Source organism: Petaurus breviceps, unplaced genomic scaffold (assembly GCF_028583685.1).
Source record: "Petaurus breviceps papuanus isolate PSGF00001 unplaced genomic scaffold, PetGlider_PUasm1.0 118, whole genome shotgun sequence".
Taxonomy (NCBI): Eukaryota; Metazoa; Chordata; class Mammalia; order Diprotodontia; family Petauridae; genus Petaurus; species Petaurus breviceps.
This window is the reverse complement of record NW_027185616.1, coordinates 5,140,275-5,152,394: the sequence shown is the minus strand read 5'-3', so window position 1 is coordinate 5,152,394 and position 12,120 is coordinate 5,140,275. Positions and strand designations below refer to the sequence as shown.

The 12,120-nt window shown below is 35.6% G+C and overlaps 1 protein-coding gene across 1 annotated transcript in view; it reads left to right on the top strand.

The window, feature by feature from the left end:
• The window catches only part of USP7 (ubiquitin specific peptidase 7), a 96,921-nt gene extending 85,655 nt beyond the window's left edge, over positions 1–11,266 (top strand). Inside the window, 9 exon segments of the mRNA XM_069085582.1 lie at positions 1,304–1,403; positions 2,094–2,202; positions 2,304–2,381; positions 5,253–5,353; positions 6,688–6,787; positions 8,114–8,233; positions 8,642–8,713; positions 9,244–9,334; positions 9,842–11,266. Coding sequence (XP_068941683.1) covers positions 1,304–1,403; positions 2,094–2,202; positions 2,304–2,381; positions 5,253–5,353; positions 6,688–6,787; positions 8,114–8,233; positions 8,642–8,713; positions 9,244–9,334; positions 9,842–9,948 — 878 coding nt within the window. The 3' untranslated portion in view covers positions 9,949–11,266.
• Positions 11,267–12,120: the final 854 nt, after the last annotated feature.

Here is a 12,120-nt window from a genome sequence, read left to right as displayed (position 1 = left end):
TTTCAGGTACATGTTACAAATTGAAATTTTTGCTTCCCAAACTACAGAAAAAAATGGTTTTCCTTCATTCCAGTTAAAAGAACTTCCCTAGTAAATAGAGAGTCTGCAAGAAATTGTTCAGGCTGTCAGCTTTAAACTTGGATCATTTTGGCATTATAGGTCATACTAATTTAAGTTAATATTATCACGTAATTATAAAGTTAAGTTATATTAAGAGTTTTTCCCATGGTGTCTCTTTTACTTTGTCCTTTTTTTCCTTCCTCAATTGTTTAAAAATGTTCCCACAGAAATGAGATGTGTGCCTTGTCCTCCTTCCCATCATCCCCCAAAAGTATACATGTTTGTTAGTTAAACTTTACCACACTCTTCACGCTTTTGTAACTCACAGCCCACCTTTAACAAGGGAAGTTTAGTATTGGGGGGAAGGGGGAGGATGCAGGGAGAGTGTGTGTGTGTGTGTGTGTGTGTGTGTGTGTGTGTGTGTGTGTGTTATATGTGTATATCATGTAACCACGATATAATGTCTATGTGTCAAAATTAACCTTGGCTATTGGGGAGTGGGTGATTTCTTCAAAAAACCCAATTTCTTTCTACCAACATAACTTTGGTATTTTACAACTAAATAGTAGAAAATATATTTGGAGCATTCTTATGCAGACCCATTGAAACAAACTCCACTTTAAAGCTGTTGTACATCTTAGGCAATTCTCTGGAATATAAATTCCAGTGAATTGCGTATATATTGATTTTCCTTGTTTTTCTCCACTCTTAGTATGGTAGGATTGAATCTCTGGTAACTATAATTGGAGAAATTGAGCAATATTAAAAGTAAATATTTAATAAGAAAGTATTGTATTCCTTTGTTAAGCTAAAATATTTGAATAAAAATTATTATTTTTTTTTAAGCAATCAGAGTTAAGTAACTTGCTCAAGGTTACACAGTCAGTTATTTCTAGGTGTGGTGCTAAAAGTATCAGAGCCCGGATTTGATCCCCAGGTCATCCCGACACTGGAGCCGGCGCTCTTACTTGCTGAGCCACCTGGCCACCCCTGAATAAAAATTCTTTATTGGATGAACCAGGGTTATTTCAACATATTGATGGTTTTTTCTTGGTCCTAAGTCTAAGACTTTGAGTAAGACTATCTCCAATCTTGATGAGCCACTGAAAAAGCTAAGAAAACTATTTGCTAGGTCATATTCTATCCATGTGCCTATGCTTTTCAATATTACCAAGAGAATTGGTAATGTGTTGATAGCTTGTAATTATATTTAAATTTTATGTTTTGATCTAGTTTCAGACATACTTTGTTATTACCACCATTTCCTTTTTTTAGGTTGCAAAGACAGTTGCACAGAGGCTAAATACAGATCCAATGCTACTTCAGTTTTTCAAGTCCCAAGGGTAAGATGTATTTATAGAAATCTGTGTTGTTCAGTATGATGTTTCCATGTGCTTTCTCTGGTGTAGTGAAATCTATTTAAAATAAGTTATAGCCTTTTTTTTTTAAATTGCCCCATACCAAGCAACTCCTCCTTCAGTCGGCATTCCATTGCTTCCTATTACTGCAGTGGGTTGGCCCAAGGAAAGAGTGGGAGGTTTTATATTTTAATATTTTGCAGTCACTGATTTGAAAAACTGAAGGGTGACTGGTTGCAGAGTGTGTGTTAACTGGAAGATGGTGATCATGTGAAACTTGTTGAATGGGAAGAAAAGAGCTTTTTCAGGCAATTAGCCTGAAATGTAAAGGAGTAAGTCCAAGTATAATTTTTAAGGATGCCTATTTTATTTACTGTTTCAGATTTCAGGATATTAAACTTTTAAAAGAAACATCAGCATATTCAATATGTAAATATTAAGTTTGGTAGCAGTATTTGAACCATGATGCAAGATTTTTTTCACCTGTGATTATTTAAAAAAAAAAAAAGATATCATAATCTGTTGGTTTAGGTAATTCCACTCTTCCAAATGGTTGATCCTGAGTTGCATATCTAGGGTTAAAAGGATAGTGGCTTGCTTCTCTATGTACAGCCAGATATTTAGACTGTAGGTATAAATAAACAAATTATATTTATATACTCTTTTCTTGTATAGTTATAGGGATGGCCCAGGTAATCCTCTTAGACATAATTATGAAGGTACTTTAAGAGATCTCCTGCAGTTCTTTAAACCCAGACAACCCAAGAAACTTTACTACCAGCAGGTAGGAAGCCACATCATTTATAAGTGAAGTGACAATCATCACAAAAAGGGTGGGAGAAAATACATGTGGATATATGTTTAAACTGTGTTTGTTTTTCCTAGCTGAAAATGAAAATAACAGATTTTGAAAATCGGAGGAGTTTTAAATGTATTTGGCTAAACAGTCAATTTAGGGAAGAGGTAAGCAAAGTAAAATGTAATATGAGCTTAATTGTAAGCTTCCACAGCAATGTTTTGTTGTTGTTCAGTTAAGTTCAAACCATTTGTGACCCCATGGACCCTATTGTTCATGGGTTTTCTTGGCAAAGATGTGAGTGTGTTTTGATATTTCCTTCTCCAGTGGATTAAAGCAAACAGACATTAAATGACTTGCCCTGGGTCACACAGCTACTGAAGTGTCTGAGACTGGTTTAGGTTTTCCTGAATTAGGAAGATGAGTCTTCCTGAGTTCAAATCTGGCCTGAGATATTTCCTAGCTGGATGACCCTCTGTTAAATGAGCTAGAGGAGGAAATGGCAAATCACTACAGTATCTTTGCCAAGAAATCCCCAAATGGGGTCACAAAGGGGCGGACACAAATGAAGCCCCTAATGGGTTTAGAGCCCTGCACTCAGTCCATTGAGACACCTTGCTTGCTTGGCTCCTAGGCAAACAGTGGTTAAGATTTGAACTCAGGTCTTTCTGACTCCAGGCCTAGTGCATTCTGTGCAAAGAACATTTTAGGGAGATCCTATACTTTTGCTCAGGGGTTAATAATTGAAGACTACATTACATATGGGCACTAGTAGAAATAAACAGTCACTATCCTTGGGGCAGCTAGGTGGCACAGTGAGTACAGCACCGGCCTGAAGTCAGGAGGATCTGAGTTTGGTTCTGGCCTCAGACACTTAACACCCACACAAAAAAATACTAGCCATGTAACCTTGAGCAAGTTACTTAACCCCAGTTGCCCTCCAAAAAAAAGAAAAAAAAACCAGTCACTATCCTCAAAGAGCATTCTCCTGGAGTGATATATTAGGTACACAAAAAATAGAAAAGTTCATCATGAGTGATGGGTATAAATAGGGAAATATAGATAGGCCTCCATTAATTCTTGGAAAAGAAAAGAACATTTTGAATTGGAGAAATCAGAGCAGGTTTCACAGAGGAGGTGATGCCTCATTCATTGAGCCATCTTACTGCCTCCAACAACTTTGGGAATGATTCAAAAGAAAATATTCACCTATATATTATTCCACTCTCTCTTTCAATGGGAAAAAAAGCCCAGTGTATAAAGTTAGCAAGTGATACATTCTTTTTCTTGAGAGCTCAGGATTTTTAAATATTTGATAGAGCATTAGCCATAGCAGGTAAAAATCCTTCTGAATATTTTTTTAGAGTAAAAAATTTTTTAATATTGCTCCTGAGGTTTTATACCCCTATAATTATTTCTAAGTATAATTGCATCCTCAGCATTCCACCCCCCCCCCCCCCCAAAAAAAATCTGTACTTGATCTTTTCCTGTGCACTGAGAAAAGTTTTTCACATCCTGGAACAAATTTACTTTAGAGAATACTACCATTTTCACAGTATGTAAAGAAAGAGTAAGTTGTGTGGGATCCTTTTTATTTGTAATCGTGGAGAATTTGGTGATTATTTTCCTTTCATTTTGCCTGGGCCTCAAAGGATTGGACACAGAATTGACACTGGCTGTCATAACCGTTTATTACTCTGGAATAAAAACAAGTTTCATACTGCTCTGATTTGCTAGTCAAATTGCAATTGTAGCATTTTGTGAGGCCACTTTAAAGTAATTGCAGTTGTAGTAAACTTAAAGTTGTAACATTATTATCTAAAGAAATTATACTTATAGGGAAGGCTAGGTGGTGCACTGAATAGAGAACTGGCCCTGGAGTCAGGAGGACCTGAGTTCAAATCCGACCTCAGACACTTGACACAAAAGTAGCCGTGTGACCGTGGGCAAGTCACTTAACCCCAATTGCCCTACCTTCCTCCCTCCAAAAAAAAAAAAAAGAAATTATACTTATATATTTGGAATATGTGACAAGTTTTGTATATCTTTCCACCAAAACTTCCCTGTGGAATTTGGCTTCTGAGTTGATCTCAAGGTTTATGGAAATTACACACTGCATGTGGGGCATGGTAAATTAAGAGTTTTTAAATTAATCTGATAGCATTTTTAGTCTCAGATTGTTTTAATATATTGCACATCTCTTATTTTAAAATAGCAGTATTTGTCATTTGAATTTTACTAGAAGCATTTCTGTTGGGTATGCAGGTGAGAAATAGAAGATGAATGAGGTGAAATAAAAGTTTTACCTTCACACACACACCTTAGGAAATGAAAATATGATAGTGTGCTTATTATTGCACATTGAAACATTATAAAGCTTTCTAGTTAAAAGAAGAACTTTCATTCTCCAGATACATTTTCAGGACATAATTATTTCAGATATTCTAAAGGTGACACTTAGAAATAAAACTACTAATTAGCGATTTTGAACATAACATTTTTCTATACCTTGTGTCAAAGCAGATTAGATTATTATTGTGGGAACCTTATACTATGAAAACTATTTTGTTGATGTAGGTGTCCTGACTCTGATAGTCTTTGACTCTAGATAGTTGTACCACTTCTTTTTTTACTGCTTTCTAAAAGATGTATACTGTGTACCTCACAAGGTTTCTGCGAAAGAAAAGCTTTTTTAAAATGTTATAAAAATGTCTATTACTTTCTGATGCAGTGTAGATTATAATTGTTCATCCTTCCAAAGCAGACAGTGTCATGAATTTCTGGGGAAGAGGGAAGGGGGGATCATTTAGTCTTGTGATAAGAGTTTCTATAGTTAATTTGGAAATTTTAGGCCATGATTTGTTGCTGCCATACCACTACTCGAAGGTTTTTCTAGCTTGCATATAATCTGCTAGCTAGCTTCCTTTTTGCGTCACCCTTGAGAAACTTTGCCATTTCCAAATGAAGGTGAGACATTGGGAGACTTGGATGAAAAGGCATTTTTTAAACAGTATGTGTTTAATTATTTTGCTTTTTAGGAAATAACACTATATCCAGACAAACATGGGTGTGTCCGGGACCTGTTAGAAGAATGTAAAAAGGCTGTAGAACTATGTGAGAAAGCGTCAGGGAAACTTAGGTAAGCATTTCCCGAAAATAATCATGGAAAGTGGAAGACAAAACAAAATCTTGCTATTCAGTTATATTCATCTAAACATTAAGTAGGCACTGTTTTTACCACTGGGGGTACAAAAAGACCCCTCCAAAAAGGAGGATTCAACAAAAAAAGACAGAGAAGGAGTCAGATAGGAGGAGAATCTGGAGACTAGAGAGGAGAGGGATCTGCTGTGTCAAAGGCTACCCAGACGTCAAAGAGAATGAGGATTTACAGATGGAAGGATTGGGTGGAATTAACGTTGAACCTTGGGGTTGAGGGGGAGCAAATGAGGAATCAGGTGGGCTGGGGGTATGGAATGGGGTTTGGCTGATGATCGGTAGGAGTTCAAAGTTACTGGGATGTGAAGGCATATCATGAGTTGGGAAGCCTGAAGTCAAAGGGAGGGTTGTTCCATACATCCTAGAGTGACAGTTACAAATGAAAGCAACAAATCTAAGTTTATCAACAAAGAATTACATTGATTATTTTGAATTTGAATTTAAGTCCCCTCTTCTGTTTTTGCCCAACATTTTGTTGGTATTAATTACATTAGGCAAAATCAGTAAAGCAGAGAGAGGTAGAGACAGCTGAATGAATGAAAAAACCTTGAAACAAAAATTTTGTTTGGAAATCATCAAATCTTATTACTCTTGATAAGAAAAGATGGTGTTTAGGCCATCTTAAGAGGTCATATTCAGCTTAAATCATAAGTTAAGATGATAAATAATTGGCTGACTTCTAAGATTTGTTTTAATAGCCCTCTGTTCTAATATATAGATTCAGTGTTAATGACCAGCTGTTCTTAAAATATGGAAGCCTTTTAATTCAGACATAATTTTTTTTTTTAAGCAATTGGGGTTAGGTAACTTTCTCAAGGTTATATGGCCAGTTATTTCTGGGTGTAGTGCTAAGTATTCGAACCCAGATTTGATCCCCAGGTCATCCTGAAACCGGAGCCAGTGTTCTTACTCGCTGAGCCACCTGGCCGCCCCAAGACATAATTTTTTAATGAGTTATTTGTCCATATATAATTTTAAAGTTAGTGTTCATTTCATTATCCCATCTTTTCCTATAACACACATTTCTTGTAATTTTTTCTCTCCCCACCTCCCTCCACCATTAAGAAGGAAAAACCACACTTGATATTTCAACCAAAAAAAATGTTAACTTGGTTAAGTTATATATCCCATAAAGTGAATCCACTTAGGGAAATTTAGAATAGGAAAGTTCAGGAAATTGTAATATCATGCAAGCAGTAATTTTTGTAAAATAATTTTTTGTTTTAATTCTGTTTCTACTCATTTCCTATTTTTAAGGCTGCTAGAAATTGTAAGCTACAAAATTATTGGTGTCCATCAGGAAGATGAATTATTAGAATGTTTATCACCTGCAACAAGTCGAACATTTCGAATAGAGGTTAGTAAATCATAAGATTTATAACTGAAAGGAATTATAAAAGATTATCTTGTTCCTCTTTACGAGGAAATTGACTGTTTATGATAAATGCTAAATTTTGTATAGAACTAGCAGTTATTAATTAGATTGTACAACTGGCTCCTACCTAAGTCTTTTCCTTAAAAATATTTTTAATGTTACATTTTCAATGGAAAATAGCTTTCTGATTCATGACGAATGGATTCTAGAAATTTCTGCAAATAGAGAGAGAACTCTAGTAAGTTTTTTGTTTCAGAGGGTTCTATACAGTGCCATGATTTTTCTAAAAGTTCTTCTGGTTACTTCCAGGAGAAAGCCTCCATTAGATACTTATTCCTTAGCTTCCTTGTGTTACCTCCTGACAGAGAGGTAATGGACTCAGTCACTTGGCCAACCATGTACTTACGTGCTTACTATGTACTTTGTTCTGATGTCTTGGTGAGACAAGAAAGTTTGTAAAAGACAGCCCCTGCTCTCAAGGAGCTCACAGTCTACAGGGGAAAGACAAACTGTATATGAGCTAAGTCGGAGGTCATCAGTAGAAGTAAGGTACTGACTTTAAGGAGAATTAGGAAAAGCTTCTTGTAAAAGATTGGTTTTAAGCTGATACTTGTAGGAAGCCAGGAAATGTAGTTGAGAGAATTTCAGGAATAAAAGACAGGAGAATGGTTGTCTTGTACATGACACAAAAAGGCCAGAGCCACTGGATCACAGAGTATAGCAGGGTTAAATAAAGTTTTAGGCAGATTGGAAAAGTAAGAGAGGGCAGATTATGAAGGGCTGTAAATGCTGAATAAAAGGCTTTCTGTTTGATCCTGGAGGCAGGGCATAAGGAGACACTGAGGAGAGGCAGAGTGACCTGGGCAGATCTGTACTTTAGTCCATCCACCTCTTTTTCAAGACTTAGGTATCATTCTTCATCATTGGGGTCCTCTGTAATCATGACTGATCACAATTTTTAGGGATTTCAAAGTTGTGTTTTGGGGTTGTTGTTTTTTTACCAGTGTTGGTATTAATAGCATAAATTCTGCTCATCTCACTGCATTATATCATAGATGCCTTGCCTAGTTTCTCTGAAACCATTAGTTAATAAGTATATTAGAATGATGCTTTTGTGTTGAAAATCATATTAATTTTGATTATATATCCTTTTTAAAAAAAGACTAATGCCATTTAGAATGACTTATTTAAGAACAAAAAACCTTGCAATTTGTTCGTGTCCATGTATTAATTGTAAATCTACCTATTTCTGTCTTCTAAATTGTTTATTAGAACTACTCATGATCAGATTATTTAATTTGACTACAGGAAATACCCTTGGACCAGGTAGATATAGATAAAGAAAATGAGATGCTAATCACAGTGGCTCATTTCCACAAAGAGGTCTTTGGAACTTTTGGTATACCATTTTTGCTCAGGATACACCAGGTAAGTTATTTTTTAAGGTTGTCCTGCTTCTCTTGATTACCAGGCTAATCATTTCTAATACATTCATTTACTCATTTGCTTTTGTTTTTTAAAAAGTACATAATAACTGTCAGTTTTTCTTAAATGGGAAAAGCTTTAATATGTCATTTTCTTCCTATTCAGTGTGGGTTTCATGAGGGCTGTAACCTGCTTCTATAATTTTGAATTTTTTCCTAACATCTGGTCTGGGGCACTGCAGAGGAGTCGACTCTTCATGTATTTTTGTTTGATGTGAATTGCAGTTAGTTTGCTTTTACATTTTAAAATAAATGTCATGTGTGTGGCTCATTTGAAAAGTGTTATTTTAAATTTTCAAATGGAACTTTCTTTAAATATCACGGGGTATAGTATCTGTTTAATCATTTATAGGGTGAACATTTCAGAGAAGTGATGAAACGGATTCAGACAATGCTAGATATCCAGGAAAAAGAGTTTGAGAAGGTAAGAATTTACCTTAGACCTGCAGGAGGAGGTAAAAAATCATTTTTGTAAAGACCTATAAATGATATAAATAATATAAAGGTTTGCTTCTAAATAATGATGTAAAATGTGCTGCTTTCTGTAGCACAAATAATCATACTTTTCCTTAAACACTGGTGTTCCTTTTAGTGTGAATTAGGGGTTCTCTGATAAAATGTCAGTGTTGGTGAGCCATCTAGGATGGGAGATATTCTCCATCCCCAGTCTGTCCCTGCAAGGAGCCATGCCAACAGGCCCCTCTCTCAACAGCTTTGCAGCTCTGTCTTCTCACATATTTATGCTCCTCACATTAATTTCCCCCCCCCCACCAGGCCCACAGAAATAACACTATGCCACCCCCTCATGGTCTGTGTATGAGAAGCCCGAGCCATATCATTTTGAGATAGCTGATGCTCCTGATAAAATTAAACCCCCCAGCAGCGTCACATTTTGTCTCTGTTCAGACTTGAAAAGATTTTTGTTTTGTTTTTTGTGCTTTTTTTATTTTTAAGTTTAAATTTGCCATTGTAATGATGGGCCGACACCAGTACATAAATGAAGATGAATATGAAGTCAATTTGAAAGATTTTGAGGCTCAGCCGGGTGAGTGCCTGAACATTAAGTTTTAGACCATGATTCTTCATTAGCTGCAAATCAAAGAAGCTTAGATAGTAAAAAGTAAACCTTTTAAATTTACTGCTACTTGGATGAAGTTTTGGAAGAAACAACCTTATTTTAGTGTTTCACTAGCCAGGTAAACGTGGAGCCATTTTGTCTGAGACTACAGTTACACTATGCATCAGGGTCCTAAAGAAAGGGAAAATACAGTTAACACCACAGCTTTGAAGTATTTGCCTAGTATTATTCCCTTAAACATTGACTAATAAGAAACAGTTTGATTATAATTTATATATACAGAGAAGGAGAGAGAGAGAGAGAGTGTGTGTGTGTGTGTGTGTGTGTGTGTGTGTGTGGGTGGGTGTGTGGGTGGGTGTACATGTATGTACATACGTACACACTAGCCTTTGGACTTAAAAGCCAGGACAACTCTTACCACTGTGTTCAAGTGTAAACTAACAGTTCTAACAGTTGTGTTTTTTTTTCTCCTAGGTAACATGTCTCATCCCAGGCCTTGGCTGGGGCTTGACCATTTCAATAAAGCCCCAAAGAGAAGTCGCTACACTTACCTTGAAAAGGCTATTAAAATTCATAACTGACTTACTTAATCAGTTTGTTCAAGGCAAGGGACAATACGTGTGTGTGTGCACCTTTTTAACAACAGTAGAACTTTGGTACACGTGCACTCTATCTGAAGTCTTCAGCAAGAGGATTTGCTGCTGATGTTAATTTTATTTTGTTGAGGCTGTTCAGTTTGGCTTCTCTGTATCTATTGAATGCCCTTTTTGAGCAAAATGAAGGTGTTTTTATAAAGCTTGGATGCCAATGAGAGTTATTTTATGGTAAACATAATGCAAGGCAATTGTCAGCATAATGGGGGAAAGAGTTTAGTAGGACAATTGATACTGGCGAAAAATTTGTCTGTAGTATGTTTATAGATGGCATAAGCTGACTGGCTGCCCTTCCTGGTATGGTTTCCTTCACCAACCCTGCAGCGAGTAAGTCTTATGTTTAGACTCACAACTGATTTATTTCCTTCAGTTATACTTTAAATGACCTTTTGTGCATTTGTAAATGCAAAAGAAAAAGAACTCACAACATCAATAAATAGAGATCTCTACTTCATTGTGTATATTGTTGGCACTTATTCGGGATTTATGTCTCCTCCAGCTACATAGGACCTTTTTAATAAACTAGTTTTGATTTATTTAGTTCAGCCACTACTTTGCTGCCCATTTGCAGAGTGGGTGCACTGAATAAAACCCTAAAAGACATTTTGGGTCTTTTTAATAAATTAAAAACACTGTTAAATACAATTAAGGTTTACTGTGCTGCCTATTGGCAAATTTAATGACATGAGAAGTTGGCAAAAGCAAGTTGAAAGGATTATAAATATAGTTTCATTTAAATGGGAACAGATGGAAGAAACAATAGCCTTTTAGCACAGAGGGCATGCTCACTAGTGTTTAGTAAGCTGTTGACTTTGTAAAAAAAAAAAAAAAAAGAAAACAAAACAGCAAAAACAAAAAAAGCAAAACAAAAAAAGCCAAAAAAATAGGAAAAGAATAAAAGAGAAAAAAGAACATGAAATTGTATATTTAATGAATGAACATGTACAATTTAACACTTGGAGGTTAATTTTGTTGGATGAGTCTGCAAGTGAATTTCACTGATGTTGATATTCATTGTGTGTAGTTTTATTTCAGTCCCATACTGTTTCCTTTTATTTTGGAGCTAATGCCAGCGTGTCTAGTTTTGAGTGCAGTAAAAATAGAATCAGCAAATCACATTTATTTTTCATTCTTTTCCAGTATTTTTTTTTGTTTCTGTAGCAGCAGTGTACAACAACTCTTCCTGTATATTGCCTTTTTGCTGGAAAATGTTGTATGTTGAATAAAATTTTCTATAAAAATTTTACTTCAGTGAGTGACGTGGAAGTTGAGGAAGATTTCTACTCTCCCTGGAAGTACAGTTTGGGAAACCTTTTCATTTATAACAAGGTTTTACTAAGATGTATTTTTTTTTTTAATTTCAGTATTGCCAATGTATAATCCTGGTTTTTTGGCCTCTTAACTAGTCACATTTGAGCTTAAGAAATAAAAGGTTTTCCAGGAGGGAACCGTGTACAAACACAATGACTGGAAATATTCTTTAAATACTTTTTTAAGGTATAGTCTGTGGGATCCATAGTTTTTGGAGTAGATTTGGCTCCATTTGCCTTGTTCAAAATTTGTGGTCCACATACCCCAAATGTGGTTGTTTATAAAGGTATATGATAAAATCTGTACTTTTCGATTATGATCTCTCTTTCTGGACTTCCACTGTAATGTGTATGCCTTCATAACCCAAAAGCTGCCTTCAAAATCAATGACTAGATAGCACTAATGGGGAGTAGCAGTACCACAGACTTTGTCCTTCAAATCCCTGAAAAACTAGTTGTAGAAGCGATAGTAAAAATAATTCACTAATAATTTTTGTCTTTGAAGAACTTGAAGGGTTTTTTTGGAGGGAGAAGGGATTAAGTACAGTCTTGGAGGGTAACAGAAGCCTGCCACTCTTCCATAGGATATTAAATGACTTTTTACAAAAAATTTTTGGTAATGTTTACATTGTGTGATGCATTTAATTATTACTTCATTTCCAGTCAAGGAAATCAAAGACAACAGTACTTCTGAGTTTTAATTGAATGAAAAATGGTTTTCTAATCATGAAATATAAGGTACTTCCTTAATGACGACATTAATGGCTTATATTAAACCACTGAAGTGAAT